Consider the following 19,344-nt stretch of genomic DNA (forward strand, 5'->3'; position numbering starts at 1 on the left):
ACTTCATTTATATTTTTTTATTTCATAAATACACAAATTATCATAAAAACGTTTAGCATAAAACATATGTCTCAAAAAGACCCGATTTATTGGAACATGTATATAATATTCCTGGCAAAGGTGCTTAAAAACAAGTCGTATTTTTAATAAATTAAATATTGTGGCATCCCCATAAAGGCATTAGAAGTACTACTAAGAAATACAAGGAAATGTAATACAAATATTATAGGTCACTATGTGTTAAACCGGGATTTAGTTTACTTTTGCATCAAAAGATGTCACTATCTCGTCTCAAGGAAAAGCTGAATCGCGCTGTTAAGATTTTTCATTTCCTAAGCAACCGTGGTTTGATTAACTTGTGTGTTATACATGTAAACAATATGCATACCATTGATCATAAGTTATAACAAAACCGTGGTGATTTACTTGTATTTTTAGTACTTGTACTTGTGACAGTGACCCTAGATGTATTGTTTGTTCTACCAGTTGACCTGGATGTGTATATATACTATCTTTTGCCCGCGGCTTCACCCGCGTGGAATTCGGTTATCGCGCGCTGTTCCCTCGGGAACTGTTTATTTTTCCGGAATAAAAAGTAGCCTATATCACTCTGTGGCCCATAAACAATCTCTATGCCAAAAATCACGTCGATCCGTCGCTCCGTTGCGACGTGAAAGACGGAGAAACATACAAACACACACACTTTCGCATTTATAATATTAGTATGGATATATATGGCATTCAACTGTTTTATTTTGTCTGACTCTAATACATACATGACCGGGAATCGAACCTGATCAAAATCTCTGTAAGCAATGTTACAAATTCTGCACATTTTTTCGTTATTTTTGATGATGAGAATCATAAGTGAAAAGAAACATATTTTACAAGTTTTTTTTTTTTTATTCGACTGGATGGCAAACGAGCAAGTGGATCTCCTGATGGTAAGAGATCACCACCACCCATAGACAACTGCAACACCTGGGTATTGCAGATGCGTTGCCAACCTAGAGGCCAAAGAAGGAATACCTCAAGTGCCAGTTATTTCACCGGCTGTCTTACTCTCCACGCCGAAACACAACAGTGCAAGCACTGCTGCTTCACGGCAGGATTAGCGAGCAAGATGGTGGTAGCAATCCGGGCGGACCTTGCACAAGGTCCTACCACCTGCAAATTCAATTAAATTTTATTCGACTTGCAATGTACGAGTATGTATGTATTATAATTATAAACCAAAATGAGAATACAAATTTAAAGTACCATTAGCTTAGCACAGCAGTACTTATACTGATTACAGATTAGATGACAATGCAAGACAAGTATAGTCAACAAAAAGTATTGTGAGGAAAAATAAAAGCTTACACAAATAAAAACCAAAAATGATATTTTAAAGAAAAAAAATTTGCTGACTGTACTTATTGTCGACTGTACTTGCATTGTCAACTAAAAATACATTTCTGTATTAAGAGATTGTCATGTTCAAAATTACATTTCCGTGCTAAATCTTAAGTCTATTCTATTCTCTTTCATTAACCATTGAGGAGTTCTGTGATACTTCTATGCCTCTTTTTTATGGAAAAATGCATGTCCTTGGAAAAAAAAGGTTATGCTCCTTCACTGGCTTTTTCTTGCAACCAAAATAAAAACACCAACGTGTGTTTACATCCACCTGAAAAAAAAAGATCAAAATTATTATAAATCCTTACTTATATTTAATATTATAAACGTGAAAGGAACTCTGTTTGTCTGTCTGTTAACTTTTCATGCTTCAATCGCTGAACTGATTTAGCCAAAATTCATTATGGAGGTAGTTGGAATCCCGAGGAAGAACATAGGCTACTTTTTATCTCACAGTCTTATCCTGAAAAAATGGTACTATGCATTTTAATACGCGGGAAAGCGATAAGCGAATTCTTCGTAGACAGAGTCGCGGGGCAACAGCTAGTTACAATATAATGTTTCACTAACCACAGAAATTTTACTCTATCATAATATATACCAGCCAATGCAGAACAATATCACCTGTCGCATCAATCACATTGTCAGTTGATATTTAAGTAAATGGTCACAATATAGGTAATATGTTTTTGTTATTCTGTGCTCTCGAACAACTTTGGTCCGGCAACATATTCAACTTTTGATGCCCTAAAATGTAATTTAAAAAAAATAGACAAGAAACTGTATTGATATAATTTTGTACTTACGTTCATCCATTTTACCGGTACGGACAAGTGCTTTATCTCCTCTGATTTCGGCAACATTGTATACTTATCACTGGTGTCAAAATATTCTAGACTCATAGCCATGTGTGGCAAGTTCCTTGAATCTGCTCGCACAAATTCACTCATTTCGTATTGAAAGGTGAAGCCGCTTAAATAGAAAATATGGTCCAAAAGTCAAGCCAAGTGTCGTCGAGAATACAAGATAGCGTTGTCGAAGAAGCAGAGCCAAAATAGTCGTCGAAACTGTCCAATCGTGGTCCAATTATTATGCAAAGGTCGTGGAGAAATGCGGCAAATTTTAAAGTACTGAGTTTGTGCTGAGAGGTCTTTAAAAATTATCCAAAAAACACATTGATCGCACCAAATCGCAAAGCAAATAAAACGGTTTTAGGTTAGATTCTACTTGACAGTGACAGTAGTGACAGGTGTCGTTTTTTTTTTACTGTTTCTACTAAGTACTGAGCCCTCAACGGTTCTGCCATTTCAATCTCACAAACGTCATATCGACCACTTAAAAAAATATTTCTAATTCATAAGAGGAAATAAAAATAAAAGAGCTGCAGTTCCTCGATTATTAAGACGTCGACTATCGAAGAAAAATATATTTAGCACCTCTTCAAAAAACTTTACTTAGCCAATTAACAAAAATAACCCAACTCACGATTAACACGACATAAAACAACAGATATGGGTAACGCACACAATACACAGGATAAAAATGTTTGTTGTCAGTTACAATAAACGGTCACAGACGAAAACATGTTTTTTTTTTTTTTGTCTTTCCTTTCTTCGATATGGTTGCGGCCACCCTTGCCAGAAGGGCCGGGCTGAAAATCAGCGCTGGATCTTATCTTCAGCATTTGCTGAGTCCGGTACTACTATTGCCAAGATTAGTTTAGTTTTAAGGTTTAGTTTTTAGGGTTCCGGAGCCAAAATGGCAAAATCGAAACCCTTATAGTTTCGCCATGTCTGTCTGTCTGTCTATCTGTCAGTCTGTCTGTCTGTTCTGTCTGTCTGTCTGTCTGTCCGTCCGTCCGCGGCTTTGCTCAGGGACTATCAATGCTAGAAAGCTGTATTTTTGCACGGATATGAAAATAAACTATGCGACAAAATGGTACAGTTAAAAATTCAAAAAACATTTTTTTTAGGGTACCTCCCATACACGTAAAGTGCGGGTGATTTTTTTTTCTCATCCAACCCTATAGTGTGGGGTATCGTTGGATAGGTCCATTAGGGTTTTCTAAGACGATTTTTCGTTTCAGTTGATGTGTTTGCGAAATATTTAATTTTAAAGTGCAAATTTTCATTAAAATCGAGCGTCCCGTCCCCCCCCCTCTAAAATCTAAACCGGTGGGTGGAAAAAAATTAAAAAATTCAGGATGGTAGTAAGTATATCAAACTTTCAAGAAAAACTATAACGGCTAAGTTTGGTTGAGAATTATTAGTAGTTTATGAGTAAATAGCAGCCTAAGGTATAAAATATACCTAAACTTGGAAGATTCCGTATAAAATACGAAATCCTTAGAAAAATATTATTTAACGTTTTCGTAATGGCTACGGAACCCTATTTTGGGCGTGTTCGACACGCTCTTGGCCGGTTTTTTTTAATGTACGAGTAACTAGCATGGCACTAAAGTTTATTATTATTAATTTATTAAAACTTCTTGCCTACGGCTTCTCATTTCTTCATTGTGTGCGACAGAAAAACTGGTAGTGATTGAAACGCTTGTAGAACTACGCATCAACGAATTTGCATGGAACCATCGTGCGACTCGCACTTGGCGGGTTCCTCGTTTAGTAATTATTATTTACGTAGTAGGTTTTGAAAAGTTTACTACTTACTAATTACAAATTCTAAATAAGTATGCAGTCTTTACATTATTCATTCTGCAAATATGACATACTAATTTACAAATTTACATTCGCATGACATAATCCTATTACATAAAACTTCCGAAATCAAATCTTCTTAAATATCTCAAATTTATCCGTGTATGCATAAACCTAGGTCAAATTATTTGATCGTCTTGCCGTAATGTTGTATAAGAACACATTACGACTCAAATGATTTTATTACAGATAGATTGACATATAAATCACTTAATTATGCTTCGAATACGTAAGTTTATAGCAAAGAAAGTTTATAGTTTTATGTAGATATGCGTAGAGGAAAATCTGGTTATAAAATTATTACAAAATGCTTGCTGTGAATGGTTCTTTGAAGACGAAGTCGCGGGAGACAGCTAGTTATATTAATATAACTACTATAGAACTACTTATTTTACTGAAAATTATAAAGTTCGTAAGAATACGTAGCTCCTGATGTTATTCCTTCCATACAAGAGTCAACACAAAATTTTTCATGTAAGTATTAAGTTCATTACATAAAATAATCCCATATTATTTTTTGGACTAAGAAATAACCCATTATTTTTTTGGACTACGAGTATAATCAATAATTAAATTATTTTTTGGACTATAATAAATAAGCCCATTATTTTTGGACTACGAGTATAATCAATAAGTTCCATTCTTTTTTGAGTTATAAATATATAAGCCCATTATTTTAGACTATAGAAATAATCGCATTATATTTTGGACTATCTCCTAAGCAACTTAGTAGTAGCATATATATGCTATTTAATAAATAGCAGTTCTTAGAAACTCTGGTCATTCTTATTTTTTGACAACGGGACAGAATAATAAACAAGAAAAAGTTGGCAGACTCACAAATTAACAAACAAACTAAATAGTGCCCCCGTCGATTTAAAAAAGTTCTACCTATCACATAGAAATTTCTTTAAACTATAAAAAATTAAAAAAAAAACTTAGTGCTTCTCAATTATAGCACTTCACTAATGTTTTTACCACGCCATTAAGAAAGAAAGAAAGAAAAACATTTTATTCGTGACATTTTACAAAGCAAAGAAAAAGGAACCCCATCGGCCATCAGTCCTGCGAGCAATGTGCCCCGGCCACTGCCACTACAAAATACGGCAAAACATTATTCACTAATAAATACCTTTTCCTCTGTGCGGAAATTCTTCATCAAAAAACTTAGCAATATATTTTAGAGTATAACTGAATTGTTAATGAATTTTGTTTAATTAATTTAACATTGTTTTCTTTATTTCAAAGCTTTTCTCTAAAGCCTAGTTCACACGTTGTAAATGAACAATCATTTTATAGCGTTCTTTGACATTTTGCCCAGTTTCTAGGCCAAATTGGGTTATGAATTTTAATTTTAATTCGTCTAGATATACGGAACTGGTTTTTAATGATACCGCTAATGTCTAGGATGTTATGTTGATTATTTTAGATGATTAAAGAATCAAGGTGGCAACCTGTTAAAGGTTAAAATGGTAAGACTTAATATAAATCTTAATCGAAAAATGCTTTTATTATGTCAGAGGATTAATAAATTTAATGATGATGGTTTAAAGCATTTAAAATTAAGCACTATCTGACAAATTTTCCACAATGGCTAAGGTACTGTTTGAAAAATTTGTAATAACGCCATAACGTAGTTTTAACTTTTTCAGTAATAAAAAAGAAATAAAGGTCAAATATAAGTCAGTTTTTTTTATAAAGTAACTTAAATGTTATTTTTTTCAAGTACATTTTGTATGATTTATCCATCCTTATTAATATTATAAATGCAAAAGTAACTTTGTCTATCTGTCTGTCACACCTAATCCAATGAACTGATTGAGGCTTAGAACGTACTGGAATCAACTAGGAATTTCAGCGTATCGCAGTTGATTACCTTAGAAATAACCTTACCATAAATTTTGAATACTAGCATTTTTGCAGACTGTACTTTTTGTTTACTGTACTTGCATTGTCAGCCAAACTACATTACATACCAAATTTCAAGTCGATTCTATTAACCGTTGAAGAGTTCCGTCCTGCGAGACGATCCCGGCTGAACTACCAGGATGTTACTACTAGATTATGTATTGTCACGCGATTTGCATAAGTATTAAAAATTTCAAGTCAATCTGATTACTTAAAGTTGGTCAAATTTAACTTGGTTGCAAGATTTAACGAGAAGAGAGAGAGACACGGGACAGGTGAAACTAAATAAAGGCTTGTAAAAACGACAGATTTTATCCCGGAAGATTGCAAAGTTCTTACAGAGCAGGACAAAGATGAACAAATTATCTACGAAGTCACGGTAACAGTGTGATAAATTCCATTCAGCTTTATTCTTAAGAGCGTTTATATCTGCTGAGCTGGCAACGTTGCATTTTTGTTAGTTTTTCTCGATTATTCCATAAAAAATTAATGAAAATTAAAAATGTGGTCCGATAGAACTCATCTTAATATATTAGTAAGTTAATGTGTCTGAAATGGGACTGTGCAGGCCACGTCAGACGTATGGAACCCAATAGGTGGGCTAAAATAGCCACGGACTGGATACCACAAAACGGACTTCGGCGGCTGGCAGGCCCAGGCGTCGATGGCGGGATGATCTGGACGCCTTTCTTCGCAGCTGGTCAGAGATCGCCCAAGACCGGATAGAGTAGAGGACATGGGGGAGGCCTTTGCCCAGCAGTGGGACACCTCTACAGGCTTCTAAATATAATAAAATGTTTATGTAATGTGTCTACTGCAATAATTATTCTTGATAGACTTTTATATTCATTAAAAACTAATTAATGTTTATTAACGGTTTATAAAGAAAATAAAAGTCTGTAACGAATAATTACTGAAGTAGACACATTAGCTTATATATTAAAAAGAGTTCTATCAGACCATTTTTTTAATTTTCAATAAATTTTATGGAATAATCGAAGAAAAAACTATCAAAAATGCAACGTTGCCAGCTAAGCAGGTATAAACGCTCTTAAGGTACGAGTATATTCACACAATCCAGTTATCTTACCTAAAGAATTATCTTTAGGTAAGATAACTGGATTGTCTGGGAAGTCATTAGATGAGCAACAGGCTATAATTTCTTTGATCTTCTTTCGATAAACAAGTCAACCAATCTAGTTATAAAAACAGCTCCTAGATGCTTATGTAAGACACTCGTATACAATTTCCGGTGGTATGGGAAGCAATGGTCGTATAAAAGTGATATAATGAGCACTTTTAATCTGATATCATTTGTAGTTTTACGTAATTTAGCTAGACGTGTTAGCTTTGGCTAAAGTAGGTAACGAGGTGTTAATAAGGATTAAATGAGCGTAAATATTGTATAATGTTCTGGCATTTTGACGGTAGGTTTGCTAAGTAAATAGAAAATAAAAGTGGCATCGCCATTCTAAAGATCAACTTTTGTTGCAATATGGTATACATCGGTACTTACATTATTTGTTTATTATTTAGCAATGCACTAGCTCAATGGAAAAAATCTAAAAGTGTCTATCTAAAAATAACTCAATAAATAAACGTTTTATGATGATTGATTTTTAACCGTAGGTGTATTCTTATTACTTTGTTTTAATCAAAAAACCTACATTGACGACATCATCATTGTTATTTAAAAATTCTGATACAACGCCATCTAGTTTGTGATTAATAAAGCTCTTTGACTGCTAACATGCATGCAGTGCGAGAGATGAAAAGGTTTAACCTCTATTCAACAGATGTCTCTGTGTGTCTATGCCGTTTTGAAGAAGCTTTTATTATGCTTTGTCGCTTGCAAGCTTTTCCGTGTTTATTCATACTCTCGGTAGAGCTTCCGATTTCCTGACAGTAGGTAGTAGTTTAACATTTTTTTACTAGATGTCGCTTCTTGGGATTACGTTTATTTCACATTGAGTATAATCATAATCAACATTGAGTTTTAATCATACAATCATTGCTTTCTTGGGTACATAGGATCTTAAACTAAAATAAAATATTTCCCAAACATAAAACCCTGTAGTAGGGCACTGCAACATAACTTAAAGCTATTTTCGTAATTAATAATTACACAATAATCGGACAATTTATAAATATGTAATATAATTAATTTAGGTACTCTGGGTTTTTTTTCTGGTTTTTCGTTTGTGTGCAATAACGCAAATGCAATTGACCGTTGACAGCTTTACGATGAAGGAAAACAACGTGAGCAAACCTACGCACACATGTAAAGAAATTTAATTGTGAGTGTAAAGTTCCCAATCCGCATTGAGCCCGCGTGGGAACTACAGGCCACGGTATTATAGGCCGAGATGATGAACTACAGGCACGAATTTCATCTGGCGCAGTAAACAGGTACAATAACATTAGGACATCGACTTCAGGACGTCAAGTTTCATAATTTTTTGAATCAGGCGTCCAAGTTTTTCAAATTTTTCCACCCACCGGTTTAGATTTTAGAGGGGGGAGGGGGACGCTCGATTTTAATGAAAATTTGCACTTTAAAGTAGAATATTTCGCAAACAAATCACAGAATCGAAAAATCGTCTTAGCAAACCCAAGGTTTTAAAAGACCTATCCAACGATACCCCACACTATAGGGTTCGATGAGAAAAAAAAATCACCCCCACTTTACGTCTATGGAAGGTACAGTCACCAGCACCAATATCTGACACAACAAGGGCCGGAAGGTCGTGTCAGATATTTTTGCGCGCTCGGCTGCGGCAGATATTAATGCTGGTGACTGTACCCTAAAAAAAAATTTGTTTTTGTTTTTTATTGTACTATTTTGTCGGCATAGTTTACATATATATCCGTGCAAAATTACAGCTTTCTAGCATTGATAGTCTCTGAGCAAAGCCGCGGATGGACAGACAGACAGACATGGCGAAACTATAAGGGTTCCGTTTTTGCCATTTTGGCTCCGGAACCCTAAAAAAAATTAAAAAGAAAAAGTTTGTTCCACACATACAATTACAATTATTACTACTAAAATAATAAAAGTATAAAATATAAAAACAAGCAAAAAAAATGTGTGCGAACAAGGTCCCGCCTCAGCATAAATTCGGACACCTGGGGTGGACCCAGCGCTGGTCTTCCGGCAAAACCATGAAAATGAAGTTTGCTTTAATTTTTATTCCAGAAAGAACCTCAGCTTGCAGCCAGTGGACCGCGAAGAAGACGCAGCCCTGTTCACCTACCGGGACGTGAACCGGACACACGTGGCCGTGGTGCTGGCCCAGCCAGTAGACTCTCTGGTAGACAGTGACTCGCCACAGAACGTCGTCAAATTCCGCCTCGGGTGCGACTACGACAACGGGGGACGACCTAGTAAGTTCACAAATACTGTCATGCCATTACAGAAAGAACCTCAGCTTGCAGCCAGTAGACCGCGAAGAAAACGTAGCCCTCTTCACCTGCCGGGATGTGAACCAGACACACGTGGCTGTCGTGCTGGCCCAGCCAGTAGACTCTCTGGTAGACAGTGACTCGCCGCAGAACGTCGTCAAATTCCGCCTCGGGTGCGACTTCGACAACGGGCATGATCTAGTAAGTCTACACAAGTGAAAGAGTGGTGTCAACTTCCGTCATCAGTGTTTCCAGATAACTATGATATTGGGGCTTTTGAAATGAGGGCGTATACTTTTTTAAAAGGCCGGCTAGTGTAGTTGGTATGCATGGGCGGTGGTGATCATTTCCCATCAGCTGACTGTTGTTCGTCAGATGAACATTTTGATTCCGTTAAACTCAGAAGTGCGAGTCCGGGCAGCAAACCCACGATCCTCTGCTTAAACGACTTATAAACTAGTGTTTTTAGGCAGCGTAAAGCAATTAACTAGCCTCGCTCAGCTCAGCTGTTCCACTAGAGCTGTGCTGTGCGAGAATAGGTAAATGAAGCGTTTCTAGTGGTTCATCCTCGCACATTTCTTGTGGAATCGCACCCTGAGTCCCTGAATGAAGACCACGACGTAATTTTTGAAAATTTTCGTTTTAAAATCTCGGAACCCCAATTGGACTGCAAAAACTATAATTTTCCAAAAGTTGACGTCAAAGGTATCCGAACAACATTTTATTTTGTAACTAAGTACATATAAAGTTGGACAAGCTGCCGAAATATTGTTCGAAGGTTTTTGGACAGTTTTGGCTAAAACTAGGACGTTAAAGTTCGTAAGCCTTGAGGCGATGTCTTAACTTAGCAATTAACATTATAAAGGTAAATGTTGAGTCTCAAAGTTGCCAGTACTGCACGATTCAGTTGTGAGAAAGTGTTGTCATGTTCTTAACCAGAAAGAAAGTCTTTAAATTTAAAATACTTTGTTTTACAAAAGTTCCTGACACATAGCAGTCTTTTTTTTATTCTATTATAAATAGTTTACGCGAGCGAAGCCACGGGTACACGCTAGTATCTAAATGAAAGCATTAAGTCGCTTTGTTTTCTGCACATTTCACGGTTCTGTAAACAAAACGTATTACCATAGTCTGGCAAAGTCTGCGGCGTCACTTAAGTAGAAATTGAAAAAGTTACGGGTAGTTACCACCCTGATTTTATACTTTCATAGTGTTTGCTTCAGTACAGGTGAACCCGGGTGCGGGATAGTTCAAGGGTTGTATTTAAAATTACGGATATCCCTCGTATTTTATCGGAGAGTTCATATTTATCGTATCGGTGTAAAAGTTAGCGGCCATAAGCTATCGGCCGTGTATAACCCGACCAAATGAAAAAGACAGAAATTAACTTTTTTTTTCACTCTATTCGGGAAAAACAGTTGCCACTTTCTTTATAGGTATAATAGGTTTTCACAAAATGTTTAAAATAAAAGGACAAAATCAAAGCAAGATGACAAATACAAAAGTGTCAAGTTAGCGGCCGATTCTGAAATAATAATGAATTACTCAAAAGAGCAAGTTATAGACAGACGAACACAATGAAGCGGGTCTTAAACAAAGCGGATAAAAAAGAGCTTTCATTTATAGTACGTTACTGCAGAGGCCGCGAAATGATTATTGTCAATAAAAATAATAAAACCCAATGAAACAAAACAAAATCTTCAATAAGTGATGTACAAAGACGTACTTCGCGTTCTATCATCAGGAATATAAGGATGTCATTCCCTTGGATGTTTGAGAAAAGTTTATTATCACTCGCTTCGCAAAGCGTTTAGACGGTCATCAACAGGACTGAGAACTTCGCGACCAAAACAAAAATGAAGGAATTTATTTCAGAAGTCTAAGTTATAACAGACTAAAGAATACCTTGGCTAGTATCTCTAACGAAGCGCATGAACAAGAGCTTTCCTATAAGACTATTACTACTCACTTTGCAAAGTGTTTAGGCTGTCAACGAGGAGATTGATGTTAACGGCCGATACCATGAAGTAGGAAATAATTCAAGAAGTCCCAGTTATAGACTGATGATAGCCATGGCGCGTATTTAAAACAAAGCGCATAAACAGGAGCTTTTCTTTAAGGCTATTACCACTCACTTCGCAAAGTATTTAGACGGTCACGGACGGAATTAAAGTTAGCGGGCGATTCAATACGAGTAAAGTAGGAAATGTGTGCAAGTGAGCAAGAACTGTTTGCTTCTCTTGCGCTTTTACCTAGATATGAAAACAAAGCGAATGCTCTGCGTGGTTTTTCAAATGATAGCCAAGGAGCCTTCAGTTAGGAGAGTTCAGTTAAAAATATTGTTAATATAGGCGTAACAACTACTACCGAATGTTATCAGGATAATGAGATTGAATTAGATGGGGCACAAAGCGAACTTAAGAGCAGGATACATTTTCGTCCATTTTCAGCCGTCTCTGTAAAAAACAGCCCTTCTCCGCATGGTCTTTGCCATGACCGGAAGGGAAATGATACCCTCGGGTGAACAATCAAATATTTTAGATAGCATTATGAAATCTGATTCTTTTTCGCGTCAAACACATAACCCTCCTTCTTCGCAGTCAGGTAATAAAATCAAAGTATCATCAGAATTACAAAGAGTGCCAAAAGTGATACTCATATATCGAGTGCCAACACTTCTGCAGCTTTACTGCCAATCGGGACCAAAAATGTAGATCACTTGAGCGATGCGAAGTGTTTCATTCTAGAGGGTTCTTACGAGGCAGATGAACATCTTTGGCAATAACGTCGCCCTCAGAACGACTATCGATAAATATGTGAATAACACGTGTCGTGTATTTTAGTTTTTAAATATACGAGTAAAAAAGTATTTGACAGAGAACAAATAGACGTACTAAAGTGCAATGAATGACAGACCTTTATTACATTTAGATGCGACTGGAACTGTTTGCAGGCAAATCAATAAGGAAATACATTTTAAATGGATTTATTTGTACTCTGGTGTCATTCAAGTAACTTTTACTGAAAGAATATTTCCAGTTTTAGCCATGCTGTCATGAAAGCATGATACTGACACGATATTAAATCGAAAATCAAATCAAATGATAGATCGAACAATGACGTACTTGATCTATATTTGTTTCAAGCTCATCCAAATTATGTTCAAGAAATATGCTTCCCATTTTGTGTCAAACTGTTCAACAGAGAACAAATAGACGTACCAAAGTGCAATGACACATCTTTATTACATTTAAACGCCACCGGAACTATTTGCAGGCAAATCAATAAGGAAATACATTTTAAACGGATTTATTTGTACTCTGGTGTCATTCAAGTAACTTTTACTGAAAGAATATTTCGAGTTTTAGCCATGCTGTCATCAAAACACGATATTAAATCAAAAATAAAATCAAATGATAGATCGAAATAATGACGTATTTGATCTATATTTGTTTCAAAGTGCTCATCCAAATTATGTTCTAGATATATGCTTCCCATTTTGTGTCAAACTGTTTAGCAGTGAACAAATAGACAAAGTGCAATAACAGACATTTATTACATTTAGACGCCACCAGAAGTGTTTGTAAGCCAGTCAATGAGGAAAATAATTTCAAACGGATTTATTTGTAATCTGGTGTCATTCAAGTAACTTTTACTGAAATAATATTTCCAGTTTTAGCCATGCTGTCATGAAAGCATGATACTAACACGATATTAAATCGAAAATCAAATCAAACGATAGATCGATTATTGACGTACTTATTTGATCTATGTATATTTGTTTCAAAGTGCTCATTCAAATTATGTTCAAGAAATATGCTTCCCATTTTGTGTGAAACTGTTCAGCAGCGAACAAATAGACGTACTAAAATGCAATGACAGACCTTATAGTAATAACATAGGAAAAACATTATAAACGGATTTATTTGAACTCTGGTGTCATTCAAGTTAGTTTTACGGAAAGAATAATATATTTCCAGTTTTAGCCATGCTGTCATCAAAGCATGGTACTAACACGATATTAAGTTTCTCAATAATTTTAATGTTTTAATGTTTATGGGTACAAACGGTACAATATGGCTGATTACAAATGAAAAACTTAGCTAATACACCAACCAGTAAAGTTACCACAGGTAATTTAGAGGTATTTGTGAGAATAAAAATGTTTGGACCGCATTTTCTGGTGTGGTAGCTGACTTTAGTTTCGCAATGATAAATGCAGCTTGCTTAGCATTGAATAAATGCTCTCTCGCTGATTATTTGAGGAAATGCTACGCCATGTTAGAAGAACAGATGAAGAAACTTCGAATATCTTACTCCAATTTATTCGTGAAATCCTTATGTAAGGATGTAGATAAAATAATGTGAATGCAACGAAAAAAATGTCTTAAAAGACTTTTTAGCTAGCTTTATTTTGATGACTCATTTGCGAACTGTTTATGCCTTTATAACAAATACGTATTAAATGCATTGAATAATTTGGTTAGGCTTTGTTTTGAAAATATTGGGAAAGGAACGATTTACATTTATTTTAGGAAGCATGGAAAAACAGTATCCTCTATTCTTGAACATGAAACTACCGTGAGACTCACTCATATTAAATATAATGGCTCCGAAGACGAAGGGCTACGGATTAGCCCGAAACATGTCGAGCTAAACTCGATTTAAGACGTGAGTCCTCTATTCTTACAGAGAAAAAATAGAAAAGCGCTGTAAATTACCTAACAGCCCGTTTTATATACGAGGCATGAAAAATATATCTACAATAATCATTGACACACAGGAAGACGTAAGTAACAAGTTTTATGACCCTAACATCTTTGACATATATATGTAACGAAATACATACCTACCGTTTTTAACTTTGTGGGGTAATTTATTCAAATACAGGCTTATGAGCAACTCAACAGTGGAGAATTATTTCGAGTAATGTTAAGTGTACAAAACTCATAAGAAAACTCATGTTGTATACTTTGGCTTTACCCAAAGAAATATTAAATGAAATCCTTAAAAAAAAGTTAATCAAGGCCGTTAAAGTTACCTAGTCAGGTCGAAGAGTCGTAGCAAAGGTAAAAAAACCAGTACACAGTCACTTTGAAGGCAGATTTTTAAGAACCGTACCCAATTAGAAAAAATTGGAAATAGAAATCGATAAACAATACATCTATAAATACTGCAAGTTCGGTACGAGTCACATGGAATCGGTAACAAAGTGGGTTCAGTGTGATGTATGTATTGATTGGGTGCATCAAACATGTGCTAAAAGGTATACCCATAACACCAATGACTTTTCAGGTGAGTATATATGTGAGTACTGTAAATCGATGTTTGACGTTTTATTACCGATCCCCTCTCTAATAGATAATTCATTTTGTAGCAAGCACAGTGGTCTTGAAGTATATTCCAATGGGTTGGTGAGGGACCATACATATTATGTAAACATTGAAACATTGAAAGAGGCTCTTACATTACCAGATTGGCATCTCTTACAATAGAAAATAAAGAATTGATGAGTCCGGAGTACGAGTCATTACTTAATGAAGCACATATTTATGATAATATTGTAGACCATGCGCTACCATGTACTCAATAGTAACGATGACACTTAATATTCATGGCTGCAATAAATGTACTCTTGTATTTTGTAACGAAAACAAGGAGCAGTGTGCTTCTACGACAATTTGATCAATTTGACAAGGAAATCATGTTTCCCATATATGTCTTCATAACTATTTCACTATGGTTATATTGTCAATAACAAATTTAAGCATCACAATCATTGATCCTTAATACACATGAATCGCGATACAAAACTAATGATCTTAAAAAAATAATGATCTTTTTACACAAAAAGAAATTAAACTATTCTATAAAGGAAGTCCAAATTATGAAGCATCGTAAACAATATGATAACCACAGTTGTGGTCCAATAAATCATTCAAAGAAGTAAAAACAACAACTGAAAGTGACGTGGGTAGGAAAAAATTAAATTAATTTACATTCGTCTAATTTGTATAAACTGAACATGTGTATATACTTAGTGTTTTAGTACCACGGTAAACTAGATTTATAATTTTGTTTTACCAATGTCGGCGTAGTTAATAAAAATTACATAGCCGTGCAAAATTACAGCTTTCTAACACTTTGATGGAACCAAATAAATCTCCCTTTCTTTCTAACATTTAAAGGATTGAATTGACAAAGCCTAGAATCTCCGTCTGTTCCTGGGCGATTTGGGCGGTTCGTTAGATTAATAACCATAGCGATAAAATTATAATTTGTAACTACTAACACTATCGATTTAAGTCCGAAATAAAATATTTGTATTTGTTAAAAGTTGGTTAGGAATCGACTAGCAGTCCATTAACTCCAGCAATTATTATTAATGCGTTAGTAACCTATAAGCAGTAGTCAGTGGCCTGCTATATTTACATAGTACTCCTTCTAATAAGCGTAACATGAAACCAGTCAATAGTTTATTAATAGTTTTTACCTTCACAAAGTCATTATTAAGGTCATGGAACCTTAGAAAATAATAGATCACATCGCACCTTCAGAATTGTACTGAAAACTGAAATTCGAAATAATGTAATTTTTATACTATACCTAGTTGTTTTGGTGCAAAAAAATTATTACTGAAATGTCATTATTTCGAATTGAGTCAGTACAATTCTAAAGGTGCGACATATCAATTTAAATCGTGTTACAAAATTAGCCGCTGGCCGCTGGCTGGTGGCCTCCACCAGGTGGACTGACGACGTCGTGAGAGTAGCGGGAAACCGGTGGATGCAAGTGGCGAGTTGTCGTTCATTGTGGCGTTCTAAGGGGGAGGCCTTTGTCCAGCAGTGGACATCTTCGGGCTGATGATGATGATGATGATGATGATGAGACAAATAGTGTTTCAACTTCAGTCAGTGCTGGACAATACTTATAATACAAATATTTAATTGATAAGGCGTTCTGAGTTCAGTCCATATTTTGGTTTTCTGTCACTCAAAACCGATTTTAATGAAACATAATATCTAAGAACCATCGCTAGAAAACTTGATTTCAAATTTAAAAAAACCGCACTCAAATCGGTCCGCCCGTTTAAGAGCTACGGTGCCACAAAATGATACACAGAAGCAGTCAAACTTATAGCAACCCTCTTTTTGAGTTTCTTGCCGGATTTTCTCAACAGAGGTTTTTTCCGAACCGGTGGTAGATTTTTTTTGACATTCATAAGTGCTTGTTATAGCCTAAATTGAATAAAGATATCTTGACTTTGACTTCGGGGTTTCAAAATGGATTGATAAAATATATTCTCAAATGGGGTAAGCAGAGCACACGAAACGTTACCGCTTCGAGGCCACTTTTAGCAATTTTAGGTTTTAAGTTTGACGAAAACGGTACAATTAGTGACAGGTTGCTAGCCTGTCGCCTACGGTATACCTTAACCTATATCCTCAGTCGCCTCTTACGACATCCACGGAAGAAATGGAGAGGTGTAATTCTAACCCGACACCACACGGGTAAAATATTAAATACATTTAATTTTCACCAGTCCAGAACATCAGTCCGTCAGTCCGTGATGGTTACTATAGTAAATATTCTCCTCATTGTCACCAGAACGATGGACTTAACTGACGCCAGAATTTAATCACTCTTCTTCATTTGGAAGACACGCTTCGAGATCATCGGTTCAGGTGGACGTCTTACGCTGCGCTTGCCGCGCATTCTCCACTCGATAACTTTTCGGCCCCAACGGCCATCTGTTCTCCGTGCTATATGGCCTACCCATTGCCACTTTAACGAGTTAATTCGCTTGGCTATATCGGTATGTGTTATAATTCAGTAAACGTTCAATAATGGTTGTAAACATAAGTAGCCACGCACAATTAACTTTATCGAACCATCAACCCGACACATCCAAAAATAGACAAACATAAACGACAAACGCAACTCATAAATCTGTGCCGGTGTAAAGGTCTCATAAAAGCTGGAGTGGTGCCAATGAACTGTAGACGCAGCTTTATGGGGAACTATTTGCATATTACCCTTTAAAATGTAGTAAATACTTTTTTTTTTACATAGCAAGACACGTGTATTTCCCACGCGGCCCCGCGTGGTAACTACGGCCCAAGTTCTCTCATCCTGACAGGAGGTCTGTGCCCTGCTTGCAGTGGGACGTATAAAGGCAGGGATGATGATAATGATGGTTGCAATTTGTAGTGTGATGTTAAAAATGAATCTGAAATAATCCGATACCTAAGCAATGGAATTTTCAATGTGTAAATAGTAAAGACATAACGTTTTATTGGTCTAGCCGTCCAAATCGTTAGCCTAAGGTTTATTAGACAAATCTAGTTTCATCTCGAGGTTAGTTTTAATAATAGTCTTAATAAAATTTACATGAACTTTCCTTTAAAACTAATGGTATTAGGTTTCCGTAACTTAATGAGATGAAAAGGAATCATAAAGGCTCACTTCGTTGTTCTTCTGTCTGTCCGAAAAATTCGAAAAACAGTCAGCAGGCATCAAATAGTACATTGTGTCTTAAGGGTGGTAAATAAGGAATTACGAACGAGAGTCATTAGAAGAGAGGCTTTAATGAGTCGATGTTCGTAATTCTAGTACCGCCCGTGCGACATACATGTTTTTCATCACATTTGCGAGTAATTGTATATTTAAAAGTAACACTAATATTTTATATCAAAAATTGCCGATACGCTGATTGCGCTCTGGCAATCTGCAGCATGTGCATGTCGTGCGTGTGCAGCGCGCGCACGGGGCCGCAGCACACCATGCAGTAACAAAACTCATTGACCGACCTTGGGCTTCATGACATGAAAATTAGTACGGGCAATGACTCATTTACCGACCACGGGTTTCATGACAAGCACATTAAGGTCGAGGGTTTTATTTGGGGGGTTGCAACCAAGGTAGCTTGCATGTTACGACGCTGTTTACGAGCAAGTGTGATGAAAAAATATTTTCCAAACTCAAACTCGAAACATTTATTGGCATAAAAAACACACTACATCACAACAACAACACAGTAAAAACATAAATAGAAGAAGAGAGAAAAATTAGAGACGTTGCGACTTGCGGTGTAGTGTGATGCCAAAAGTGATGTGATGCCGTAGCAGTAGCATGTGCGTAATTGTTTTTAAAGTAATACCATAATTTTACAGAAATAATAGTAGATACTAATGTCAGAAGCCGTGGTGGCCTAGTGGTTTGACCTGTCGCCTCTCAAGCAGAGGGTCGTGGGTTCAAACCCCGGCTCGCACCTCTGAGTTTTTCGAAATTCATGTGCGGAATTACATTTGAAATTTACCACGAGCTTTGCGGTGAAGGAAAACATCGTGAGGAAACCTGCACAAACCTGCGAAGCGATTCAATGGTGCGTGTGAAGTTCCCAATCCGCACTGGGCCCGCGTGGAAATGGCCAAGCCCTCTTGTTCTGAGAGGAGGCCTGTGCCCAGCAGTGGGACGCATATAGGCTGGGATGATGATGATGATGACAAATGTCAAGCGTAGTGGTTTATCGTCGCAACCAGAGGGTCGTAGGTGCGAACCAGGGATTCCTCTATGTTTTTGAAAATTCAGGAATAAAATTAAACATGAAATTTATCACAAGTTTTACGGCAAAAGAAAACACCGTGAGTAAATCTGGACACACCTGCAAAGAAATTTGATGGTGTGCGTAAAGTTACCAATACACACTGGCTCCGCGTGGGAACTGCGGCCCAATTTATTCTGTGAGAAAGCGTGTGTACTGCAGTGGGACGTGTAGACTATTGACCGAAATACAAACTTTAAAAAAAAATATTGCCACAACATAATTACATACAAGGTTATCAAATTCGGAACAAGATTAGAAATTCAGAAAATGCAACATATCGAACTTATTATTTGGCTGCTTTTAAAGTCTCAATGC

General features: G+C 36.2%; 1 protein-coding gene and 1 long non-coding RNA gene across 2 annotated transcripts in view; one reads left to right on the plus strand and one right to left on the minus strand.

Annotated features, from left to right (window-relative positions):
* The window catches only part of LOC141434449 (cadherin-89D-like), a 96,182-nt gene that overhangs the window by 66,062 nt on the left and 10,776 nt on the right, over positions 1-19,344 (plus strand). The window contains exon 3 of the mRNA XM_074096870.1: positions 9,353-9,404. Coding sequence (XP_073952971.1) covers positions 9,353-9,404 — 52 coding nt within the window. The remainder of the gene's footprint in view (positions 1-9,352; positions 9,405-19,344) is intronic.
* Positions 810-2,861, minus strand: LOC141434553 (uncharacterized). Its single transcript, XR_012452065.1, has 2 exons — positions 2,205-2,861; positions 810-1,669 (listed from the first exon to the last, which is right to left on the minus strand). It is a non-coding gene; the product is annotated as an uncharacterized lncRNA (long non-coding RNA).

This window comes from Choristoneura fumiferana, chromosome 13 (genome assembly GCF_025370935.1).
Source record: "Choristoneura fumiferana chromosome 13, NRCan_CFum_1, whole genome shotgun sequence".
Taxonomy (NCBI): domain Eukaryota; kingdom Metazoa; phylum Arthropoda; class Insecta; order Lepidoptera; family Tortricidae; genus Choristoneura; species Choristoneura fumiferana.